Consider the following 26,570-nt stretch of genomic DNA (forward strand, 5'->3'; position numbering starts at 1 on the left):
AGAAATATGCCAAATTACCAGGAGCATGGCACAACAGAAAACAGCACCTACACAACACCTTATGAATATTTGATGCCTCTTTTTTTTTTCTCCCCCGCTCTGGCATTTGGCCATTATTATAAAGCAGTATCATCAATTGCACTATCAAACCTTGACTGAAAAACACAAAGAATACAAAGTTAACGAAGCACTTCGGGAAGAAGTCTGAAAGGAGACAGACATGTAATTTAATCTATCCAGAAGATAATCGTCAAGGTAAACATCCAAATTAGGATTGCAGGATAGATAAAAATCAGCTTCTTCATTAAGATACTTTAATGCTGCACATTGAACCATCATGTCCAACTCAAGGACTCACCTTGTAGTGATGTCTTTCAGTGCACAGTGATAAAATATGACTACACATAAACCCGGATGGCCATTTTTTAATCAGAAGTGAATTGATTTCAATATGCAAAACAAACATATTGTAGCGAAAGAGCATCCGAGCTGCAAGGAAACCATTTGGATTTCTGTGTTAATTTATGTAAACAATATTCTTTGAACCAGAAATTATACAATACAAGGTTTTGGAATGCGTGTGCATAATTTTTAAACCACGTTTGCATATTCAGCCATCCAAGGATTTAATTTGTTCAGCTGAAGCATCAGCACAAACAAAATAACCACCGACACACTGCAGACGCCAACTCTTAAGCAGTCTCTCCGAGATTCAGTGTTTTCCCCCTCAAGTGCTGCCATATGACGGGATTTGAAAGCTGCCACGCAGTCCTTGAACACGCAAACTCTACCAGTAGATCTGACGTAGCAACTTAACGTCTCGCATTGTACTTCAACTGACTTTGGACAATAAGAAGAATCCCCTGCAAATGAAAGGATGCCTTGTGGTACACAATAAAGCAGGCACTGAAGGTCAAAGGTCACACAGGTAGAAAAGTTCCCAGGTTTTCTGCTGTGTTTTATACTAGAAGCCGCCTGCCTCACCTGAAATAAAGACGCCTCCGCTGAGCTCAGCGGTGAAATAAAAATTTAACCTCCGTGGAAAACAAGTCACTAAACAACGCAACACAGGCCGTGAAGTTAAAGGTGCTGCAGGTGGTCGGTTTTCTGATCGAATGAGCGTTTTACATTCCGACAGCCATCCCCGATATATAGTCGAGCATTTAGTCAGAAACCCTGCAGCAGAGAAAATACATTTTCTGGTATTCCACTTTATCAAATGAAGAGAAAGAACCGTCGTCTCAGCGCGTTCACGGCTGGCTGCAGAAGTGTCAAAAAGTGCAATCAAGTACAACGTTGCAGCAATATGTTGGACAGCTGCAAACCTCGAGAAGTTTCAATGCTCCTTGGAGGAGATTCCCAGAGTGTCCAAAAAGATATTCCTTCATTTAGTGTTCTGATGAAGCTGGCGGGTCCACGACTATGTCACCCGCTAATCCGTTCGTTAACACAAAGCCGGGAATGAGGTTCTTTTCCACAACTGTCACATCACAAAATAGGCTGCGGATGAAGGCCAAGGGCAGGTCGGGTCAGCACCAAAGGGAAGGTGAGCAGCCTAAATGGGACTTCGATCACCTTCCTAAACCTCGTGGATCTCCCGGACTCCTTCCTGACGCTCGGGACAAGCGTCAATCAGAAAACAGAGGATGTACGTCCGAAGTCAGCGGCGCTTCCTGCAACGTTCACTTGGAATCTCTAAAATCCGGACAAAAATGTCCACGCTGATAAACCGCCCACTTGGCAATTGGAAATGAACCCTGAGGCAGGTATGTAAGATGCATTAAAGTCAGAGTAGAACCCGAATAACAAAAAAAGCATCCGTTCGGAGGGAGACAGGAAGTGACCGATGTAGACAAGAAGCAAAAAGAGATGGACGCGAGGGGATAAAAGAGAAATGAAAGCAAGCAGACGAGGAGACAGTTTACAGACAATAATATGACAGTAAAGTAAAGTGGAGGACATACAAACAAACGGGGAAAGACAGGAATAAAAACTAGAAATATATAAAAGATGATCAGCCTTACTTCCTGCTCCCACATGTAATATTAATCCACTGATGACATACTGGCACATTTTCATTTTTTTCCTTCACCTAAAAATGTACAGTTCCCACATGAGCTGCTCTGAAACATGAGGGGAGAATCAGATGAAGGAAACATATTATTAAATATATATAAATATTTTCTACTCTGTTTTCAGTCCCCCTGTCCCGCCTGCTCTCTTAGCGCTGCTCCTCGAAATATCGATGGCCTGATTCAGTGAGAAAGAATAGCGTAGATTTGAGTGGACGTGTACCGAACAAAAGTCCCAGCTGTCACATCGATTTAAGAAAAATTGGACGAAAGACAATGATGGGAATTCAGAAAAAAAAAACCTTCAGCCCGCAGCAGAAAATGGCCCCTGGCTACTTTAAATAGACTCTGACATGTTTGAATATTTTGCCCCGGCGTGGCAGCGATTTTGCCCCGGCGTGGCAGCAATGAATCTCCTGAGATGACAAATAAAGACGGGTGATTTTATACTTCACTCTGCACGACTGAAGTCTCAACGAGGGACACCTCCCCCCCCCCCCGCAAAAAAAAAAAAAAAAAGAACAAAAAATGCCCTTAGTATGCACTATAAAACACAAATAGCTGCCTTTTGAACTCTTCATGCACGCAGCTCTGTTTCAGTCAACTGAAGGCCAGACATGCAGCAAAAACAAAGTTATGAACCGTCACTGACTTGATAACAACAAAAGGAGTGATTGAGCGCCGTTAAAGCTGCATTTCTCTCCCGATACCATCTCTCACATGCCTCATTTCTGCTTTCAGGCCGGCAACAGATACGTCTCCAAATATAGGAGAATAATTTGCGATGATCCGTTTACTTTGTGTGGGCAGCAGAGAAGCCGCTATCATTATGAGAAAGGATTAGCGGTGTCTCTTCTGCCTACGCGCGTTAAACTACTTTGCAATAAACTGGAGAATGTTGACATTTCATGTGTCTTTTATTGAACGAATTTGAACTTTTGCATTCTAAAATTACTGACAAATTGATCCCAAAGTGAACTGCGTGATAATGAGCGAGCTCCCGAAACAAGAATATGTGCTTTCTGACTGCTGTAAGTAAACAAACAGGACAGGCGGTTTGGTTTTTATTCCAGAAGCTACAAACTTGTAAACAGTCGGGATACAACACGGTTTACTTTGTGCACAGATTGATAGAGGAAATACCCTTGATTTATTTTTTAAGACAACATAACACTTTGTAGTGTTGTTTTAACCCTTATGTTATTCACCATGATGGCTTCTTTTTGTCTGTCAACAGATTGTTTTCTCTTTCTCTAATTGTCCTTGTGGGATGTTGAAACTATTCCAAACGGAAACGAATGTTTGTCCCACAATTACGGCAAAACCAAACAGCCGGTGTCTCTTTCACAGTCCAGATGTCCTCAGCGTGAGCGGTGTGATGGGTTACGGTACGGTATAATTACAGCGGTAATGTGCTGACGCTACGGGCGAGGGCTGCGGCCACGGCGGAGTGACATCTGCTCCGGCTTCACCCGCGCTAATGAAGACGGACATCACGGCGAATCAGCGCGAGCTACGGTCAAACGTGATTAGAGCGGAGGACGGCGAGACTTTAAGCAGAAGCAGAAAGAGGAAGAAGAGAGGAGGCCGGCCCGGAGACGAGAAGGAAGGTCAGGCGAAATCAAAACAGGAAGCGGAAAAAGAATTTGGGAGCGAAGGGAGGGGAGACGCCGGGACTGATGAGATTAACATGAAGCCGCATCTCCTCCGGTGCAAAGTCAACCGGGCCGTCGCATTTATCCGCCGTCGTATCCGGCAGGGTCGCACAATCAAAGTTGGGAATCAGACGAAGGAGAGCTGATTTCCCGCGGGATGTTTCCTCCAACTTCATTCGTCTCGTAGCATTAAAAACAAAATACTCCCCACATTTTATGTGGAGGTCCGACACGGTACTGGTGGTAAATGTAAGTCAATTGAAGCGATGAATTCCCCAGTGTGTCCCATACTGGAAGGGACATCCGAGTTTCTCTGAGCGTTCATGCTGCGCAGACTCCTTTTCCGCCAAAATCCTCCGGTTCTTTTTGCCAAGCTTCTCCCCGTGTGGCACCCGAAAACCCCCAAAAAAAAAAAAAAAAACCTAAACGTAGGCAGAAGATATTGCTAGCAGAAAGCAAAAGACAGGAAAGAAGGTGCAGGAAGCTTCAAGTACTGATCACACAGTAATGTTAGCAGCTACTGTAACCGCCGACAACACAAGGTGTTGAGAGGACTGCTTGTCCAACATTGCTGAGCAAAATCTGCCAGTGAAAGTTGTCTGTTCGCTGATCGGTTTTTTTGGGCTCTCCCAAACTCAAAAAAAAAAACATATTTCTCAAACGGGATTAAAAATTTAATCTGCGACGCGTTCAATCAGTTTGTGACGGCTCTCGAGAATCATCCAATCTGTTAATCTGTCAAAATGCCAAAATAAGACTCGTCGTCGCAGCTCTAGTAATCCTCGACCCCCGACTAGACGGTGCTTCCGGACGTATTTCTGCTCTTCTGAATTTAATTTTTGCAAACATACATCTTTAATGTGCGGAGGACGGCCACGTTTGAGACACTCTGCATTTACAGAAACTGCACGTTAATAATTAAACATCACGCAATGAGGACTGGTTCACTTGGAGGGAAACAGAAGCCATTTGCAACCTTTGACAAAGATAAATCAGTGAGTAAATGTACGACAGGAAGCGACGCGCTGTCGTGCTTTTACCTGTGAACACTAAAGCTCTCCTCAAAGCGCCGGAGACGCTGGCCGGTAATAATCTGATTTAAATGGAAGTGACATTGTTGTGATTCACTTCTTTTCAAAGTTAGTTGCAATCCAGCATTTTAAAAGAGATGAACTGTTCCCGATTTATTTATCAGATTTATGCACCCTCTAATTTATAATTCAGATTATTCCAGATTAGCAAATACAAATATCGTGTTTTTTTTGCTGGAGTTTTGGTGAAGTGGGGAAAAGGAGACGTACTGCATTTAAAAAAGAAATCTCAAATCTCCAAATCTCCGAAGTGCCTGTCACCCACAGGTTGTCCATCCTGGCACGTCCGGTTGCAGAGCCGTTACTGACTGCATGTGGGTGTCATTGTTCACGTGGAAAATCCCCCAAAAAATAACTTCAGTCTTGAGAGGTTTAAAGCGTTTTGGCGCTTGAAAAGCATTTTTTTTTTTTTTTTTTTGCCATTTATTTTGTCAAGTTGCATTCGGGCACGTGAGCACCGGCACAAAAACATATGTCGCAGGGATGTAGATCGTTAGCCCGCAGTCCCGAGTTTTCCAGGGATGTTTCACGCAACCATGGCACCACTGTGTGTTTAACAATGAATTATCTCTGTTCATACTCGAGGCTGTAATTAAATATTTCCCACTGGTTGCCGAGCACGGTTGTCACATGGTTACGTACCCACTCCTCTGGCAACAAATCAAATTATCCACTTTTCAAGGACGGCGCATCTTCGTCGACGGACTTAATATCTGGTGATGTAAGAGCTGTTACGGCGTCTCTGTAATTACAAACTGTTGGGAGAATCTTTACTGAAGCTTGTAACAGCTGTGTTTGTCAGCAGCAGCAAAAGTGTCCGATTTGCAAGTTTGGCACGCCAGCAGATGCTAAATGATGAAAAGTTGGATCTGAGTAAAAAAAAAAAATTAAAATAAAGAACTGCTCGAGGTTGTCTGTGTACCAGCTGAGGGCTACAACACCGATATCATTAATCTACTGTATATATATATATATCACAGCTAAACTAATGCCACTCCGCATCAGGCAAGTTTTCACAGACTTGACGAGATCCAGCAGCCTGCAGCCAAAACAAATCACAACCGCTTGCGACGCTCAAATCCGAGGGGAAAACACTGGGTCAGATTTCTGAGGAAATAAAATCTCTTCCTCCGAAACGGTCTAATTTTAACAATTTAAATGGGTCATTGAACGCATTCAACTTTTATTTGTATGCTTAAAACATTACACATCGGCTCAAAACTCGCCAGAGGTTCCTATTTTTTTGATTTATTTTTTTGCTGTCTTGTGATGATGACACAATATCTGCGCTCACGGGACAAAATGAGAAATGTAATTGTCTCCGCCATTAGTAACCTGCAGCCTGTTTTCCATGACTGCGTTGGGTCCCTGCAGCGAAAACAGGAGGTTTTTATAGAAGCAGAGCAAGTAGGCTGCGCGTGATCAACTTTATGGTCTGCTTGTTCAGGCATACATCAGGCTGGAGGTTATTTTATTTACACGCACAGCGAGCTACGTAAGCAGCCGTTATAACGGCACACTACATCCCTGACAACTTTACACATGTATGATGTCATATATCTATCAAGACTTAAACAGTATTTGGCACGGTATGTGCCGAATTTCATGTGCTATTTTTTTTTTCCCCCCAAATCAAATTTATTTAATTCCCATAAATGTATATATTCTTTTGTCGATGAAATAGATTTGAGAGATTCATATATCTCTTCTTTTCTCCAATTTGTTAATCTGCGACAACAGTAACCTGCACGACTGTCGACCTCATTTGTTTCCATATACTGTGTATATATATTGTATGTTCTACAGTAATCCACCTACACATATTGTATTATATTAAATATGTATGTTTTTGCATTTAAATATCCAGAACAAGAGAGATCTTCCGCACTTCCACATCGTCAGCAAAACATTGACAAAGCACCCACATCAGGGCGATTTCCACCACAACAATGTGACTAGTGCTCGAGAGCGATGATGCCCACTGGATATTATATTAATACCAGAGTAAACTCTGTGCTGGGTAAATAATAAGATGATTTTACCAACGCCCCTCAAATCAAAGGCCATTTTTGAAACGTCCAAACTTTCCCTCTTTTGTGTATTCTGTGATATTTCAGAAACTAGGAGGCATCAAAAAATGCACAAAAGGTAAAAAGTTATCTGTGAGCTTTTATCCACATCAATGTGCCAGACGTGAAGACAGACTCTGCAGACACGGATCAAAGACTGATCTCACCAAAGGAAGGACATAAAGAACACTTCTATTGGGAAATCAAATCACAAATACTGGCAGAAGTGCAAATAGAAGCTTTGGGATTTTGGCAAAAAAAAAAAAGAAAGGGAGGTGGACTGAGACGGATGCAGAGCAGAAAAAGAGGCCGAGAATACAAATGAGAAAACAAGGACAGCTAAACAAACAAGACACACAGCGTTGACAAATACACAGAGTGCGTTCGTACTGTGGACTGACAAGTTATGAGGCCCGTGAGGGGGCGCGGGGACGTGCCGGAAAAACGCCGGGCCACTTACAGCTCCGTGTCAGAAATACTGAACTTCCAATAAAGGGAAATAGGAAAACACGCAGACGGTCCGGCGCGCACTGCGATCAGCAGTTAGCCCGTCCGCGTCGCCCGTTATCTCACCATGTGACGAGGCCGGCGGTGACGGCCGACCACGTGACGCAGCAGGAGTTGGGCTTCTTGCTCTCCTCCTCCTCGTCTTTGCGGCAGCAGCACAGACAGCTCAGGTAGATGGCCAGACACAAGAGGTTGAGGCCGAGACCGGCGGCCGCCACGCAGCCCAGGAACATGAGCGACTGCAGAGGGAGAGAGAAAAGAGATTAATGGGAGTTCTCAGTGTGCGTTGCGTTCAAAGGCACACGGCAGCAAATTCAAATGTGCGGACTCAAAGTATTCCAGTCTGTCGCTTAAGTACCGAAACCACTTTCCCACAACACAAGGCCCGTATTAAAAATTTCAATCGAGTGAAGTTCAGCCAATTACGGCCATTTTTCACAGAAGACATTGTGACTTATCATTGGGGGGGGGGGATCTCAGATGTTACGGATAACGCTAACAATGGTTATATTCAAAGATTTTCTTCGATCGTATGAAAAGAAAAAGACGCATTGTGTTGTAGTGTATTGGATTATAACTGGAGACACAGTGAGAGCACGATGCGAGTGGAGAAGTTGGTTAAGGACGAGCTAATTGGGAGTGAGCTTGACCTTTGACCTTTCCCCCGCAGAAATGTAATCACTTCATCCTTGGTTTCGAGTGAATGTTTTTGCCCGAGTTTGATCAAACATGCTGCCTCCGGCACGGAGGAATAAAATAAATATGTAATGTAAATAGGCGTGTTTGCCATGCAGTGTTGTTTTGAAGTTGTTTTAACCTCCAGTTGACAAAAGATACTTTAACACAACTAACCAATTTCCTTTTATGGTGTTTTTTTTTTTTGTTAAACGGGTAATTCGCCCGTCGGGTCAGATTCACAGATATGGTTCCTTAATATTAATTTAGCTTCTCGTTAACTATACAGGTCTACTTCTGTCCTGAAAACTGCAGTAACTACACTTAACCTTCTTTCTCTTCTCTACAAAATGACTCTCGGCTCGTCTCATGGTAATGATGATGTTCCGAGGGCCCGAACAAACAACTTCGAGCTCCCCGTCGTCGGTTAGCGTGATTAGTGCGGTAATAAGAACTAATGAATATGTCTGCACCAGCCCCGGTAACGAGGCCAGCTGCATTCTGGGAAGCCCGTCTCCAGCTGGAAAGCAGACACCTCCTCGCGCACCTCTGCATCCACTTCTCTCCTCGGCGCGCGATGACAAAAATAGCGACGAGACTGTCGAAACAGCCTCGAATGAGTTCTGCATCCGTCTGTGAGCAGATGGGTTTATTCAGGCTCAGACCCTCTTTTCCTTCCCCCCCCACCTTTTACTCTTCCTTTTTAGTTTGTCTGAAATCTTTTTGATGCCGAGCCATCTGTTCTCATGCTGCAATGTCGCGTGTCCTGCGAGTCAAGTGCTGGGATTAAAACCCAGAAATGGAAGAATCTGTCTGGGATTATGTCACTGAGTGCTATAAAAGAGTCAGGTAAACGGCAAATTGAAAAATCCTCCGGGATACTAAAATAAGCAAGAGTTTATATAATCTGACAAAGTCCTGTCGAGGAATATTTTTGATACCAACGAATCCTTGGTTTTACCCCCCCCACCCCCCCACCCCCTTCCCACTAAAAAAAAAAAAAAAAAAAAAGCTTCGTTCCTTTCTCGCTCCTCTCCCCAGCTCCGTCTGTTGGTGGTGAAATGCTTCACCTTGTCCCGTTTCATGCCTGACTCATGCGGAGGGCCGCACATATGCTGGCATTAAAAAAAAAAAAAAAAATCCAGAGGTGTCAAGGAAAGGACAGGGCAAGCGAAGGTCTAATCGAACATCGAGAGTTAGAGGCTCCAGTCATTGGCTCCTCTCAACTGTCCTCTATCCTAGTGGCCGGGTAAATGAATGGGAACGTCGCGCTTCGCTTTAAGAGACGGGGTTGTAAATGTGTTAATTGTCGTGCTCCAACAGCGAGCGCCGAGGTGAGACAAAGAGAGAGAGAGAGAGAGAAGCTTGCTGTCTCGTCTCAAGGCGGCGTTCTGAATGATGGGAGCTGGCGTAAACTGGGTGTAACTGAGGTTGAACGCAGCCAATGAGATGGAGACGCGGGGCGCAGGTGGATAATACGACTGTGGGGGGAGGGGGGGGGTTTGGGGTGTGAAAACTCCTGCCGAACGCACAAACACACGGGCCACCCAGACGCTTTTATCGTCATGGTAACGCGCAGGTTAGCCGGTGCGCCCCTTGCGACGGGGGTGTGTGTGTGTGTGGGGGGGGGGGGACGAGACGAGTGAAAGGGCGAATTATCACAGCCTATTTGAATTAAGCAGCATGTGACAGGCTCGCTTTTAAATTGCCCCCGTCTTGTGACTCCTCTGCAGCCGGCCAATGCGGAGAATGGAGGGAATGTGGGAGAAAAACATCTCGCAGTGAAGAGACCCGGCCGGGACGGACCGGCAAGGGAGTAAACTTTGGTTCATATTGTGATTTTGTGGTACGTTTCATGGTATTTGAACTGATAAACTCACCGTATAAAGTAGGGGGGAAAAAAAAAAACCCGTGGAACTGAGGAGGGGAGACTCACAAATGTATTCTTTCTTTGAGAAAAAAAATTCTATGCAAAATTGCTTTTAAAAGGCAGGTACAGCCAGGACACTTCCTCTCTGTCAGTCACTCGCTCTCTCTCTCTCGCTACTCTTCTTTTCTTCTCAGTCGTAGGGCGCAAAAAGTAATGGCTTCTGAATTATGTAGCATCCATTCAGTGGAATGGGACGTGCACACGCACACACGCACACACACACACACACACACACACACACACACAGACTCTGCACATGCACACCGACACACACCGACACCACAACCCCATCCTGGAACATCACTTCCCAAAGTACTCCAACCTTCCATTAAGTTTCAAAAAAACACCATTCGTCTTTTACTGACCAGAGTGTGCACACGTTCAAACTTTTGTGAAACCAAATTGCCCCCCCCCCCTCACACACACACACACACACACACACACACACACACACACCACTTAACTGCTCCCTAAATGAGCGGTTTCCTATGGAAGCGGCCTCCATATGTTAACACCCTTCTCCGTACTTACTCATCGCTAACTCAAAGAGGCTTCTCCCCTTTTGTTTTCCTCTCCACTGGTGGTGGTGGTGGGGGGGAGGGGGGGGGCTGGAGGCGATGACAGGAGAGCGAAGGAAAAGGAAGATCTAGCTGTAGCGTGAAGACGGCAGCGTGGAGGAAGAGGAGGCGGAGACGTACAAAGAGGAGAGGGTGACGGATTGAAAACAGAGAGACAGCAGGGTGGAGATGAGGAAGGAGACAAAGAAGAGAGTGGCGGACTGACTAAGAGTGTGTCTGCTCGTGCATGACGGGAGGAGACAGAGCTACCTCATCCACATGGCTACCTCAGAGCCACTCTTCATTACTCAGAGCACGGCCCAGTTTCCTTCCCATTACAATTCCTTTCTACATGACTTTGCCCTGAGGCTGAAACGTTGCGTAATACTCTTACCATTTTACCCACCACAAAATACTGAGCCCAACCTTCAAAATCTCATTGTCGCATATACAAAAAAAAAAAAGAACATTTAAGTGCATGCGAGAGAACGGGGCTATAAGCTCTGCCCCGAAGGATGACTAATAAGACTAATTTAAGGGATGACACAGGAACACAGGAAGAACCGTTTACAAATGAACTTTTCAGCCATCTGTTGTACTTACAGATATCCTCGTGCGGCCCCGGTATGAACTTCACGAATTGCAAAGCTGCTAGTTCAGCAATACAATCCAATTCAAGTCTGCAACTTATGAATATTATCAATTTATTTATATATTTTCTTACAAATGAAGTAGTCATTTAGTCAATAAAAATCAATGCATCCCATTCAGACGCCCTCGAGTTTTTACGTTCTTCACTTGAGCAGCTGGAACATGGTCAGACAGTAAATGGAAAACAACAACGTGGTGTAATTCAACAGCAGCGCAGTTAAAACCTTCAAAATAACCAAACTTCTGGGCTGAGCACCAAACTTTGAAACTTTTACGGCATCGACCGAACTGCTTCGGTTTTTATCTAGTATCAAAAAATGCCCTGTCATCAAGTCCCAAACTTCAAAACCTAGACTACATCGACGCCAACAAGTTTTCGTTAAAAAAAGGTTTTGCTATGAGACAACATTGAGGAAGCCTTATTTCATTCTTTTCACTGCAAAATAACTCGGCGGTTCTCTGTGGAGGCGGCTAGCAAGCAACAACTGACAGCATGTGAGGGTAAGGGGACATCGGTAAATTGTGGCATCAAGCATCAACGGGCCATCTGTTAGCAGGAGCCACAGAAACCCACCTGGGCTACACTCTCCCCCTCTAAACTGCATGAAAAGAGATCTGTCCTGTATAGTGTGACTTAAAATAGATTTTTTTTTTTTTTTTTTTTTTTTTTTTTTTAATAAAAAAAAAAAAAAGTCCTTAGAAAAGTATTGTTTACTACCATTATCTAAGAATATTTTTTGCTGAAATAATCCGCAACTCAATGTATGACTGAAATGAACTGGGTGAACTGTATCAAAATAGCATATGGAATAAAGATAAAGAGGCCTACACACACACACACACACGCGCGCACACACGCACGCGCACACACACACACACACACACACACACACACACACACACACACACACACACACACCTAAAGGACAAAGGGAGCAGCATAATGAGGCAGTAATAACCTGGGGCAGAAATGACCCAGAGGGCACGAGATGAGTCATTTATACCCCCCAAGTCCCATCAGAGGTAAGATGAAAGCCGGTGGGAGGAAGACAGCACAGATGGGCCACCGAGATAAAAACGGACAGCGTTGCTCTAATGGCTTATTCCAAAGCCATCTGGAAAATGTGAGAGGCAGACGTGGCTAAAGAAAAAAAATCTTAAACAAACAGAAATTTTTTTTTTTTTAAAAGTTGCATCGGTTCCAAACACGTGATGATATGAAAAATAATCCTCTGAATGCTCCCGATTCTACGAGGACGCAGCAATCAATACCGAGGAAGAACACATGCAGCTCCAGAGCACTTTTACTGTGCTTCATTCACAATCCAACAAAGTGACTGTGGGAGGTAAAATACAGGGGTGAGATGTCAAAGTCCATATTTAGAGCTTCACAGTCAGGCGATTTCAACTTTTTTGGGGGATTTTTTTTGTTTTTGTTTTTGAAGAAGAACATATTTCCAAATATTAGATGTCCTTCTAGAAAGGAACGGCATGTTTTACCCAGAAAATGCATCTTGATGAGCGCTCTGCTCTGCTGCTGCTGCTGCTTTACTGGAGCAGAATTGAAAGAGATAAGAGAGCAGATGAGACGGAGGACGTGCTGTATGTCAAGACAGACGCAAACTCACAACAGGATGAGTGCTATATCGTATAGTGCCTTATGCTGAGCCTCCCCCCCCCCCACACCACCACCATTAAAAATACATTTTTAATCCACAAGTGTTGACCATAATTAATACATAGAGACAGAGAGCACCTCCATCTGCTAAGCAGGACTACGTCACGTAACAGAGGAATTCCACAGTCTTGGCGCGGCGCTAAATGCACGCTAAGCGATACGACGTGTCGCAGCAGGTGGCGGCCAGCTGTGCGTAGGTGGAGCGGGGTCTTCAGGCGCCGTGCGCACCGACGTGCAACGTGTGTGCGCGTGGCCTGAACGGACAGTGACATTCCTTCTACGTGATGGGGGGTGGGGGGGGGTGGGGGTGGGGGGGTTAAACGGGTGTCAGGTCAGTTAGTTGGAAAGGAGAAGACGTGGAGGGAGAGAGGGATTCCACCTTAGAAAGTCAAAAGCCTGGCGGGCAGCGGGAGCGCAGATTCACTGTTGAACGTCGGTGGAGACGATATTTGACTTGTTCTTTAAAATACGGTAATTATTTCCTTATTCCAGTGATTAAAGCACTGTGCATCCATAAGGCTCCAAAAAAAACTCTCGAGTCTGATCACATCCGGTTTTAAGATTTTTAAATATTCCAATAGTTGTTAAATTTTTTTTTAAATCAATTCGTTTATGCAACTATCGTTCTTCCTTCGTCTGTTTCCTGTTGTTGGCAGCACCTGGTTGTAATGCCTCACTCCCGTCAGAAGGTGGCAGTGATGCAGCTAAAAGCAGTCTCCCAGCCGCCATTGAACAACATAAGGAGAAGAAGAACAAGCTGCTTCCAAAAAAAGGTTCTACGTGGAGCTCCTTCAAAAAATAAATGAAGACGGAGGCGGTGCAAACTCTGCAGATAAAGTCTCTAATAGTCGATTATTTCAGAGCGATTTCCGAATAGTATTTTTGCCTGAAATGTCCATCCCTACTTTCAGTACTCCTCACGATGGGTAGACATGTTTTTGCTTCTTAAATGAAAGACGCTTTAAGAAGGTCTTACTGTGAAGCAGTCCAAAATTATTCCCTGAATTTTGTTTTATTCAATACATTTGACACGCTGTACAGTATAACGCAGCACTTTACATAATGATTTGGTGCCAATCTGACTGGTTGAGTCGAGGCTGCCGAGCGCCTTGAGAAATGTAAGCTGAAATGGCATCGCTATGAGGCGGACCCCCTTCCCCCCCCTTCCCCCCGCGCTCAAAGATCAATGGAGCAGTCCCTGTCCTCCTCCATGCTGCTGCTCGGGTGAATGGCCCCCGGGGTACCAGGGCTCTTTCCAGCACAGTGCGCTCGGCTGGGCCGGCCCGTGTTCACAGCTGGGACGCCATTAAGTCCCACCAAGCTGACCCATGGGACATAGATGAGAAGAAGAGGAAAAGGAAGGAAGGAGGTGGTGGTGGTGGTGGTGGTGGTGGTGGGGGGGTCATTGCTAAACCATCCATACCATGTCAGGGATGCACTAATACCAGTTTAGCTACTACAAGCAACTGGATAAAACATCTAAAGACCCAACTCGGGATTCAAAGAGTTTCCTGTGTCCAGCAGAAGACAGCAACGACCCTGAAGAAGTGAGAAACGGCCAACGTCCATTGACAACCATCAGGTCCACGGCAAAGTGTGAAATCCAGTACGCCCATCGATCCGCTAGAGAATACCGTGTCACGTTTTGCTTCACCTACAGGTGGAAACTACACACACAAATGAGCAGGGCCAAAGGTGGAGGTCATGTGACGAAATACAGACAGTGATGAAGTCAGAATCCGGAGGCGGGTCGGGGGGTGTCGGATCACCCAGGAGACCAGGTTTTGAGCACAAGAGAAAGCAATGTGGATTCCTTTTAAGATTTCCTCACCAAGTCATTTTTATGCCGGAACCCAAGTTTGAAGTTTCCAGCCATCACTTAACTTTGAGTGAAATTTTTATGGTCCTATATTATGATTACTTGGTATCCACAAGCACATAAATGTAAAGTACTTGTACTTGGTTCGGTGCATCCCTGCACTTTGGCAAACTGAAGGTTTCCGCAGCTTAAAGATTTTCATGTAAGCTTCTCGAAACAAAGAAATGCAGCTTATTCCGGTTTTTCTGTTAAACCTGCGTAAATCTGCTTCTCATACTGGGAGATAATCAGAGTGCAGCGGGGCGCTTTGCCTCTATTTCCTTGACACCCTCTCTGAACCCAGAGCCCAAACCCTTCCCTCCGGGGAGTCAAGGGTCATGATTTGGATGCTACGCCCCCACAACAAAGGAAACTCCCTCCACCCCCCCCCCCCCCCCCCCCCACACACACACACACGTCCATGGAAGAGCAGCCGTCCATTGTTGTTTACACTCGAAGGGGAAATGCAGCTACGTGAATCCACCCGTTCCAGTTCATGCAGCTTTGGCGAATATGCTTTTGATTTGTCCTGTTTTAAATCTCTTTCTGTGCTGCTGATCGCCACGGAAAATGACGACACCAAGAAAACGCAGAGAAACGCAACCCCCACGCGCCATGGCTGGTCAATCACTGCTGTCACACCCTGTCCGACTGTTGTTAGATCAGAACGAGGGATGGACGTGGTGCCCTATTAGTGCAGAACTCAGCCATACCATCGAGCTGATCCGGCGGTGCTAATCACGGTCTTCAAGCACTACGGAGACAGATCGGGTTTAATGACCTTCTTGAGAGCCAGAGGCGACACTCTGAGTGCCTTTTCTTTTTCGTCTATGCATATTCACGACACAAACAAAGAACACACAGAGTCTAAAGCCTATGGGGGCGGGGGGGGGGGGGGGCATAAGACATCAGAAGTGCTGGAGAGGCTGAGCTGAGGTGAATCACTGTTTTAACAATGAGGTTACACAATCATTCACGCAAACAGGGAGAGGCTGAGGTTGGACAAGGAGCGCGCCAATCAAAAACGACAGGTTTAAGATGGATTTTTTTTCTCAATGAGGAGGCAATGGGAGTCCGTAAATTTCCAATTCAATCAGAGTGGCTGAGATAGCTGAACAGATAATGGGGTTTTCAGCTGTTGTTGGTATGCATAATTTGACATGTTCTTTCACACTAACTAAACACAGTTAACACAACGGTGGAGTGTCCGCATCTCGTTGTGAAATCCGCTGCAATCAGAAAAATGTACAACATCGTATGAAGACGAGCTAATGTAAAAATGAAGTGCTTGTAATGATAAAATCAGAAATAATAAATATAAGACTGTATAAACTGTGTTTTAGTAGTTGCTGCAGTGCAATCAAACGACAGTAAGTACATCACGGAGAGAATATCTTTGTTTTCTAACTGTGGGAAAACACATATCTTTCCCTTAAGAGACTTTAAATAAATTCTGCCTTCCACACGCGAGCGTCACTTTTATTTCAATCACGAAAGGAAGCTCTAACATCGGTGAAGAAAGAGGGGAAGGTGTTGGAAATGCTGATGAACGACAGAAACAAAAGGTAAAAAATAAAGAAATGCAACAGAGAAAAACGGAAAGGTCCTGAAGACACGGATGCACCCGGGCGGAACACTTTTATCAGAGTATATCTGAAGGAAAAGCCTCTGAGGCAGAAAGATCGAGTGTATCAAGAGGAGTGTGTTTGCTCCTGTAATTGAATAGTGGGTCTGTGGCTTGTTTATTTATCCTGCATCATTCTCAGCCGTGGTGGTAACAAGATAAAAGCTTTCAATACGCTTGTCCGAGGTGGACTTTGACAGCGATCAGCGGTGAGGCAGGACTTCCCATCGGACAACAAGTCTTGTGCTGTGCAAATGTCTCTTAATCATCTCTAATCACATGCAGCCAAAGGTAATGAAACCGAATTAATTTTTGCATTCATCCGTCCAATTACTGAATATCTATGCAGACGACGTAGAGCAACACTACAACAGCATCTCCTGGACAATACGGAGCCCTTTCAGCAGTGACAAGGTTTCCCTGCAGCAACACATTTTATGCTAATTTCCGCGCTTCGCTGAACACGCACTGTCTAAACAGTCAAGAACAGTTAGCATCAGGAAAATATGTATTGTTGGTAGAAAACGTGTGCCGGTATACTTATGACTTCCTGGAGTCTCGCAAAAATCGAAACAATTAACTCAAACTCAAGATCAAGGGCTGTTTCAAGTAATTACTTCAGTAAGCAGAAGCCGAATCTGTGATTTTCTTTTGATGGAGTTGACACTGATAATAACACTCTGCCTGAACATTCAAATAAAAGACATTAAAGTAAACACAAGACCAGATGTTCAGATTTTTTTTTTTTCCCTCCTAAACCTTCTGTCTCTGGGCTATTTTCTGTCATTTCGTTAATCAGAGGATCGATTTGTAATCATCACAAGCCCACCAGTGAAATGTTGTGACCCCGGCGGCTTGAATAGAGTCAGAGGTCCTCGGCTGGATGGGTGTAACAGTTCATGTGACGGACGTGTGGCACAAACATGTTTGGATCACAAACCAGGAAGTGGTTTGTCAGGTCAGATGGACCTGACAGGTCAGCAGGTCCTGGTCCATCTGACTTCTCTTTTCTCTTGAAGGCCAGGCCAGACATCATGTGTATATGATGGTTGAGGTCATGTGTACATGATGTCTGGCCTGACCTCAACCAACACACACACACACACACACACACACACACACACACACAAATACAGGATAAACTCGGCCTCTGTCCTATTTTTGGGCACAGTTGTTCAGTTTTTGCCCTCTTTCTGTCCTCCAGGAGAGAAGTGAAACAGAAAAATATGACTCTTTCCCAGTAGAGAAAAGAGTCATATTTCTCAGTACGGTAGATTCAACTCGAGTTGACTCAGCTCGCCTTTTTTGGTTTTCCATTACGCAAAATTTGTGGATAGTCCCTGGTCGTTTTTCTTTTGGCGTCATCTCCATTGAGGTTACAAGCGCGCTGAATCGATGCTAAAAGGCGACATGAAAACGCTGCAGATCGCTGATTGGCCGGAGTCAGTCCTCTCCAGAATCACCATGGCGCCAGTGCCTCATTGTGTCATCATTGAGCAACAGGTGCAAGCCCGCTGTAGCTAATTGGCTGATGCTGGATTGGATCAGCAAGGAGGGAGGCTGCTGGTGATTGGTTGTCACGCTGGTGGAGGGTTGAGGTCAGGATTAGGGACGGGGACCGGTTGATTAAAAGCTTAACAATCAAGGAGAGCGGCGCACACCCAAGGATGCGTCCCTCCGGCTGATCCAACCGAGTATCAACCTTAAATAGCCAAACCACTATCGCCGCAATTGTATTTAATAATCGAATTGCTCGGTTGACCGCGACTTGCAAAACCACACCGTGTTCAATTCAGAAAGAGAGCTCTCCATGAGCGTCGCATCGGAGATGACTTCGCGGTAGTTTCACGCAGCCTCGCTACGGTAACCAGCTACTAAATCCAGAAAAGTACCAGCAAACCAAAAGCGAGTGGAGTCGGGTAGAGTATGTCCCGTGCGGCGAGAACGCGGCTGCACATTTCCGGACAGACGTGCATCCCCAAACCAATCGGCAGGCTTAAAACCGCTGCTGGCTGGACCGAGCGGTATAACAACCAGTTCACCAATCATAACACACTTCATGCTACGGTTGGCCAGCAGTATGGAGGGCGAAAGTGGTCATTCAAAACAAGGGCCAACCCTTTTGCCTTTAGAAGCGGTCGGTCAACAGTCGGGTACAGTTTTTAAGCCCTCTCGACCCCGAACTCTGCAGTTTACCCCAAATACATAAGTGTATGATTAAAAACAAAAGAATAGCTTGATTATAGTCAGGAGACAGAAATGAATAGAAAAACTCCGTGCAGATGATTTAGCTGACAGACATTCCTTTACCGACAATAGCCGTGTCCAACAAAGAGTGACAAACCTATTACGGCGCACACACACACACACACACACACACACACACACACACACACACACACACACACACACACACACACACAGACAGACAGACACAACCAGACAAAGAACAGTGAAAGATCCCAACCCCGGCTTACATTCCTTCACATTCGATGGCCCGAAGCCAAGCGAGGACTTCACCAGGATTCCCCCCACACTACAGCGAGCCAATTACAATTCCTCTGACAAAGCATGTGGTCTGGGTTAAAGGCACAAGCTTAACTGCCCGATACGATGCAGAGCGGCAGCCACACAAACATCGATTCAGCAGTTCATTTACAAAAGAATCGATTCCGCATTGCACGGCTCAAGTAAAGCTCGATTTCTGTCCTCTTAAACTCAATTCTTCGCGATTAAAACACTGCAAAAATACCAACTGTGACGCGCTTATTCGTCCCAAAGCAGAAACTAAGAGGAGAAAAACGGTTTAGTGGTCTTAAAAAAACAAGACAATCAAATTCAAATAGACTGTTTGCCCTGCTTTTACAGCACGAATAGAGGCATCTAGTTAATGCTGTTGACTGTATTAATTGATTATTCTGATATGAGTCACTTCATCAGCAGCCTGTCAATCAATAATTCAAGTACAACTCACAACTTGCCAGCCAAGCAAGGACATCCGAGACCAACGAACCACTTCTATTTCCCCGTTCCTCACCCCCTGATTGTACACACAGCACATTAATGCAGGCGAGCAGAATTAAAGCTCGACATCCCAGAAAGGCCGAGAAATGTAATGCCCTAAATAGACTGGCAGCAGCTTGAAATGGTGTCATTAGCTTTGGTGCTTTACGACGAATGGTTCTACGACGTGGGAGCGTTAACGCCTTCGACGTACATCTGGGAAATAAATGACAAAGAGACAGCAGGAGTGTGGTTCTGTCCGATAAAAAAGAAAAAAAAGAAAAAGAGAACTAAAAGTCACAGAGAGCCAGAGTGGGTTGATGGTTGCGGCGGCGGCGGCGGGGGTTTCCTGTCCCCGGAACCGACCGAACCGAGGTTGACAGCCTCCGATCACCAGCTGAGACCCACCCCTCCCCCCCCCCCCCCCGCTCCCCCGCCGCCGGCCTCCCTCTCTCCGACACCCCGCTGCGCCGACTGTAACGTCCACAACTGAAAATGGAAACTGGCAGCATGAGAAGAAGAAGAAGAAAAATCTCCCTCGCTTTGCCTCGCCGTCTCTTCCCTGATAACCGCAAACGCATAAAACCAACTCAGTTCAGCCGTCATTGGATATCTCGTAGAGCAGAAATACCCCAGAGCTCTTCGGTGCCGAAGACACGGCAGTGAAAAAAGTAAAAAGGTTCGCCGATGTTTTCGTAGACACGCGGCAGCAAAACAAAAAAAGAATTGAAGTGGACGAGAAAAAAAATTCTCTGGAGATAAAGGGAGTCTCCATCTCTCTCTTTGGATATGTAGTGTACTAAAATAGCTCAGTCATTTTAGCTCATGTAATGTACCTGTACCAAATATCATGAACATAGTGGAGAATTCAACCGCTAAAGGTTTTGGACATTTCTCCCGCAAGTTGGTGGCGACCAAAACGGAGCAAAAAGTTGAATGAATTAGCCGAGTCGTTGGGAGGTGAATGCTAATATTGCTCTGTAGCCCCATACCTTTCTGTGCAGATAGCGAAGATGTTTCCTTCCATTATAAAACTTCCCGTTGCCCTTACTTACGCAACCCAGTGTTTGCTCGCCTTTTGGCTGGTTTTGGTCTCACCCCAACTTGGGAAGGAAATCCCCGGCTCTTCATCTGCAAAACGCTGAGTTCAACCCCCAAATCTTTTCCTTCATCCTAATTAAAATGAGAGAACGGTGAAGGCGAGGGAAACCGAAGACTCGTGGTGTCGGAGGTTTGACCTTTTGCTGGCTCCTGTGTGTTTTATTCTCTGGGTTCTCAGGGACCTCCTGAATGTCCCCTGACCTCCTCGCTCAGGAGACCCGCTGCAGCAGTGAACTGAAATGCCATCTATTCTCGGCGTGATACTTGCACCGACAGAAGCCGGGCTGCAACCTTGAAAAATTAAACAGTGAAATAATAAAACATTCATGGAACCTGACATGTGTTCACAAGCGGGTCATTAGCCGTCCAACAGTTGATCCCAACCCACTTCAAAGCTGTGTGAAACAGTCCTGTCACCGACCTCTGGAGCTGCACGGGAATCACGTTGACTCCCATGGGTGCAATGCATCTATGCCAACACTGTCCCACAAGTGTGCATCCGGATCCTCTCTCTCTCTCTCTCTGACAGACACAAAGACAGCTGATTTGTCCCAATTAAAAATGAATGAAAAACTTTGCCGGGCCCAGATGAAAGCAGCATTGAGGAGATGCGCATGTTCTGCCTCCACCCCCAAACAAACTGTGTGTAGAAGTGGATGACTCTGGTGTAATACCTGCAGAGGAAGAGGAGTAACAACTGCTTTTTTTTTTTTTTTTTTTTTTTTTTACAAAGATCTCTGAAATTACAACATATAGCAAGCAATTTGGACTTCACTGATCTATGGGATATATTGTGGCGCCTAATAAATAAATGGCAGACTCTTCAAGGTGGTTGCCACTTAAGTGAAGTGGAGGACATTCAGAGAGGCATTATGGGCCACTTTTGCCATCAATAACACAAAATGGAACCTGAATCTGAAGGCAGCAGAGAGCATACTGATATTAAACGCATCAGGGACACAACACGGGAGCATAAAAATAAACCATGCTCAAGGATTATTATAGAAAAAGAGATACAACACGTCACAACGGTATTATAAACTCACTGCACAACCCCGCAGGCAAAATTACGTCCCAGTTTTGTGCGTCTATAACTGGGCTCAGACAAGAGCTCCCATATGTCCCGTGCTCCTCCACTGACCTGCTGGTAGTTCTCATCTTCGGGCTGGAAGCCGTTGTCGATGGGCTGAAACCTCAGGTTGATATGAGGGAAATTGTGCAGCCAGTGAGTCCACCAGGGCGCAATGTAATCCACCCGAGCCGAAGACATCCCTGCCGGGAGAAAAAGTTTAGGCTCCAGCCTAAATTAGCCTCTCAGTCCCGAAAGCGGGGCAGTCTGGTCCGCTGCCGGGAGATCTTAATCAAGTCTCACATCAAACAAAGGCAACAAGAAAAGCATGCTCGTGCTGTGGAAACACACGCTCGACCACACATGAGAGAAAAACAAACAAAAAAAAACAAACATGCAAGAAAGTCGCGCGCGGGCAGCAGCCTGGTTGCACAGTGAGAACCGGCGGAGGTTCTTCTCCTGAAGGCGGAACAATCACTCAGCGCCCATGTCACCGCGTCTCTGTGTGCGGACGACCCGCGGATACTATCCGCGACCCACGGCGGCTCCGAACGCACGCGGCCGCGGGGACGCGCATGGAGAGTAGGCACAGGACGCAAGGAGACGCGGGAGCGCGCGCACACACACACACACACACGCCTCCGTTAAGTGGTTCGGAAATTATAGTCCGGCAGTTCGGCTGAAGTGAAACAGTTCAATAAATACACAGAGTGACTGTGAAGTAAAGACAAAAACCTGCGCAAATGTTGGGTTGTTTGACGGTCGTTTGGAGCCTCTGCGGATTTAGCTTTTACCGCCACCTAGTGCTCAAACGCGACAATTACAAGGAGCCTGCAGCAGCGCGCGATACCTGCCCCTCACTTAGGGACGTCCAAGTCTATCACCTGGCAGCTAAAATATCTGAAGCACTAGTCAGCAACTACTTTCAATTATAGGCCTTTTTTTTTTCTCCTTGGTTCACTTGGAGGGCAACGTTTTCCATTTCCAGTTGGAAATGAATATTATGAATATTAATTAATAAATCAGAGATTATACCTAAGGGGAAGATGGACTTTCTACCCGTACTCTAATTAAGAGTGCAGTCAGAGCAGGGCATCTTTTTTGTTGCACTCCAAGGCCACCCTTTTTACTGACATTTACATGCGCATTTCGTTCGTATCTCTGGAATAGATTTGTGATTAAATCAAGTTTTTATGTACACAAAGAAAGTCAGCTCATGATTGGTCCCACTGGACTTCACACATTTGCTGCTACTTCTCGAGGACTCCATGCAAATTGCTGAATTTGATCCCTCTCAGAATTAAAATGTTCACCAGACTCGCTCGCGAATACATTCAAGCGCCTCTGCCTAATATTATGACACATTTATCAAAACGAACATCTTCTAATCCATCATCCACCATTTGTTCATCCATGCAGTGTGGAATTGATGTTTATGCACATCAGACTGAACAGTGAAACATCTAGAAAATAAAGAGTTGCAGGAATTAATGTTCAGGATATTTTAACACCTACATAAAACGCATTGGTGGAACTTAAGTTAAAATATGACATCTCGTGGAACGCTGACTAAACACCATGTTTGACTATTTTATTGACATATCCATACTCCACCCAGGATCCCGACTGGCAACGTCATTTCATTTATTCATTTAACACTTCTGCATCGTGGCACGACAGCACAGTGAACAAAGAACAGAAAATCAAGTGTTTTTTTTTCCCATTTTTTATTACAATTATGTGTACATCACGGATTTACTTCAGCTCCTTCACAGCCAGACCTGTAAAGAAAAACCCGACAGGTTAGAGAATATCTACAAAACATCACAGCAGCAAAAACAGCGGCACTCAGTTTCTGCACCGGACATGATTAAACATTTTCCTCTAAGTTTAGATCATCTTTCATTTTACACAACGCATTAATTCATCTCAAGTACTTTTGAGTACAGCGAAGTTTGAGAATCCTTTGTTGAAATGGAGAAAATTAAAATATTTGCCTTTATTACCCATCTGACAAACCTTCAGTTACCCTGACAGATGTGCCAACATTGATCCAAGATTGTAATTTGCTGTGAAACTAATAGAAACTAAAGGCACTCTGTTCCACATAACCAGATCAATACAGTCAATGAAGACTGATTGTAGTTGCAACAGCTTGGAGATCTCCACCAGAACCACATGGAACAGATTGTTTTATTTATACTCTGAAATAAAATGACTTCATCAGCTGCACAATCTTTGGACAAGATTTTTTACAGAGTTAAGGCGTATTAAAGCCATGTAGTTTGTAATCTGATAGCTGTTCCACAGCCATACTAACCACGGTTCTAAAGGATGATGAAAAACCAGAAAAGATCATAAAGAGAAGAATTTATTAATACAGCTTTTGCGGTTTAATAATTTTTTAAGAGCTCATTAAATTCATACAACGTGGACCCAGATAAGCAGCAGAAAATGGATGAATGACTTGATGGTTTTAATGAATTCAAATTTAAAATCAGCACATGCCCATTATGAGATAAGATTACTGCTACAGATCAGATGGTGCCGACACACCACATGAAACGGCCTCCCGAGGACCCGAACCGCTGTCGCAACAATCGCACTGTGATACGCTCACAACGAGCTCTTTTTTACAGCGAGCGACAGTATGTAGGAAAGACTTGCCAGGAGGACCTAAAGCTGTTCATCCTTCCTATTCAAAACACTGCAAACAAAATTCAGTTTGTGCATTTCATTCAAAGATGCAATGACCCGTGTTCCCGAGGCTCCGTAAACAAACTGAATTCATTGTCAAACATCCGCACGCCGTTTTTCGGAATACACAAAAACCTTGTTTGCATCAGTTTGAGCTCATTATTAGGACATCGACTCCCTTTAAAGTGCATTGCTGTCACTAAAGCCGTCCTCTGCAGGCAACAGAAATACACCACGTCACAACCTGCGCTTGCAGCACGTGTGCCGAGTCTTAGTTTAAATTCAAGGTTACAAAAGATCAAATTAAACCTTCAACGTGTCGCTACATCTGTCAAGACGGCTCGGTTGTTTTGTGTCGTCATTACTGACCTGGGGGCAGTGACTGCTTGAGCTTCTCGGCCTTCTCCTTGTCCGTGATGACCAGCGTGTACAGGTACCTGCTGCAGCGCACCTTGAACTTCACGTTGTCCTTGTTCTTCTTGATCTTTACGGCTGAAGGAGACAAGCGAGGCCGTGTTGAGATTCGACGCATCAACAGACGCGTTTAAACTGCGATTGTTGTTCCCAGAGTGAAATTAATGGCAACGCCGACACGTTTTCTAAAAGACACCGCAGTAACGCTTCCTTTTACACGTCAAGTTTCACTGAGGACATTTCCTGTCGACTCAAATATCCAAAACAACAAGTATTATTCAATAAGTGTTATAAGCAATATTCTACATGTATCTGAAACGATACGATTGACTGACAAATTACACCCTTTTGCTGGTTCGGTAGGACCTATAGAGCTAAATGATAACATGCAAGTCATCATCTATCGCCTCTTTAATACGCTCACATTTCAAGTGAACAGAAAAATTGTCATTTATTTTTATATCACCCTGTCCAAGCAGGTGAGACCGTATCAGACTCAGGATTAGGGGCTCTCGGTATACAACAGAGATAAAGAAAATAAATAAATAAAGATTAAAACATGCAGAAATAAATCTTTAAACATGCCAGAGTTTAGAGTCTTTCGCAAGTTATCTCTTCCGGCACATTTGAGGGTCTAACTTTTCGAAATGCTTGTAAAATTACACACAGCTGGAAGTGAAATGTATGGTTCAAATTTGCATATTTTCTTCAGTCAGTGCAAAAAAAAAAAAGTATACGTGCTGATCTGATTTAAATGTACAATACGAATAAAAATGTACACAAGTTGACTTACACTTAGCATCCTTCCTCCTTGCTGTCAGCAGGAAATCTTTGATTTCTTCAATCTTGCGAGGCTGAAAATAAACAAGAGCAGGTGCTGTATTAGATGGGAGGGAGGGGAAGGGTATTAAAAAATTCATAAGATCCCAGATTAAACAATAGGAACAGAAAAAACAAGTGATGTCAGTGGACCGGTGGAACTGGGGTTTCTGTTTTAAGGCCGAAACTCAGCACTTGGTCCCTTCGTTGTTCTCGCAAGACTGTGAATGCATCACGGGCACATCAGCCCCAGATGTTTGGACGTCTTGCAGATAAAAAAAAACAACAACAATAATAACAACCTGCATCTACGGGACAGCTGCGACCTTGACTGCTCATTTTGGAGGTCGTTCATTTCAACACGAGGTCAAATTCATTCGGCTCGTGATCACGTCTTTCGTGGCCCACGTTAGCCCGCGAGCTAAATGCTAAGTCTTATTTATTTTAATTTTTTTTTTTTTAAACGTAGCCGCGGATCATTAACTAATCAATGACGTTACAGGCACGCTCGTATCCACAAAAGCGTGTTACCGACCATGTATTTGTTTTTCTTATTACAATATTACAGGAGGAACCATCCTTACCATGTTGCCGTTTCAGCGGACCGGACGCTGAGGAAGAGAGCAGAAAGACGGGAGTCAAGTTTATAGCTTTAAAACAACGGGGAAATAATAATAAAAAAAAATGGTTATCTCATCGTGTAGCTACCGGATGGAATAATTACAAATCAGTAGCGACGAGAGTGTGATTGTTACAAACTAAGAGGATGGATGATGATTAAAAGAAGTCATTTTGTTTGTGTGGGAACGTGAAACTCACTCAGTCGGCCAGAGAGGGGATGAAAAGGGGCGGTACTTCCGGTTGAAAATTGTTTTATATTCCACTACGGCAGCTGCGGACGGACAATATTCATAGAAGAAAAGCGAACCGAGTAATGCACGTCGAAATTTGTCGAAAAGATCCCAGCCTTGCTTATTATTCGTTTGTTTAGAGACAACATTTCAAATGACTGACTTTCTTAGCCCAAACAAGTAGTTTAATTGAATCCACCTGGTCAAGAAAATAACATCATTTGACAGTAATTTCTATTTTAAAACCAG

General features: G+C 44.7%; 2 protein-coding genes across 3 annotated transcripts in view; both read right to left on the reverse strand.

Annotated features, from left to right (window-relative positions):
* ttyh2 (tweety family member 2) overlaps window positions 1-22,193 on the reverse strand; it is a 54,826-nt gene extending 32,633 nt beyond the window's left edge. The window contains exons 1-2 of one of the 2 annotated variants that reach the window (XM_069160204.1): window positions 21,613-22,193; window positions 7,461-7,633 (exon numbers count right to left, since the gene is read on the reverse strand). In XM_069160204.1, the coding sequence (XP_069016305.1) occupies window positions 7,461-7,633; window positions 21,613-21,741 (302 nt within the window). In that variant the 5' untranslated portion in view covers window positions 21,742-22,193. The remainder of the gene's footprint in view (window positions 1-7,460; window positions 7,634-21,612) is intronic. The other variant, XM_069160205.1, reaches the window with a different exon arrangement.
* Window positions 22,194-23,110: 917 nt separating this feature from the next.
* rpl38 (ribosomal protein L38) lies at window positions 23,111-26,354 on the reverse strand. The gene is made up of 5 exons (XM_069160206.1): window positions 26,290-26,354; window positions 26,055-26,081; window positions 25,445-25,505; window positions 24,607-24,729; window positions 23,111-23,321 (listed from the first exon to the last, which is right to left on the reverse strand). The coding sequence occupies exons 2-5, from the start codon at window positions 26,055-26,057 to the stop codon at window positions 23,296-23,298; spliced, it is 213 nt and encodes a 70-aa protein (XP_069016307.1). The 5' UTR covers window positions 26,058-26,081; window positions 26,290-26,354; the 3' UTR covers window positions 23,111-23,295.
* Window positions 26,355-26,570: the final 216 nt, after the last annotated feature.

The sequence above is a fragment of the Embiotoca jacksoni genome, unplaced genomic scaffold (genome assembly GCF_022577435.1).
Source record: "Embiotoca jacksoni isolate LCO1_2020_lvr unplaced genomic scaffold, fEmbJac1.0.p SCAF_26, whole genome shotgun sequence".
In the NCBI taxonomy this organism is placed as follows: domain Eukaryota; kingdom Metazoa; phylum Chordata; class Actinopteri; family Embiotocidae; genus Embiotoca; species Embiotoca jacksoni.

Bases quoted from the DNA above. Each gene is read 5' to 3' on its own strand.
- rpl38 (XM_069160206.1), bottom strand. The intron at 24,730-25,444 runs GTAAGTCAACTT...TGTCTCCTTCAG, and splicing joins AAGGAGGAAGGATGCTAAGT to CCGTAAAGATCAAGAAGAAC. The intron at 23,322-24,606 runs GTCAGTAATGAC...TTTTCTTTACAG, and splicing joins CAAGCAGTCACTGCCCCCAG to GTCTGGCTGTGAAGGAGCTG.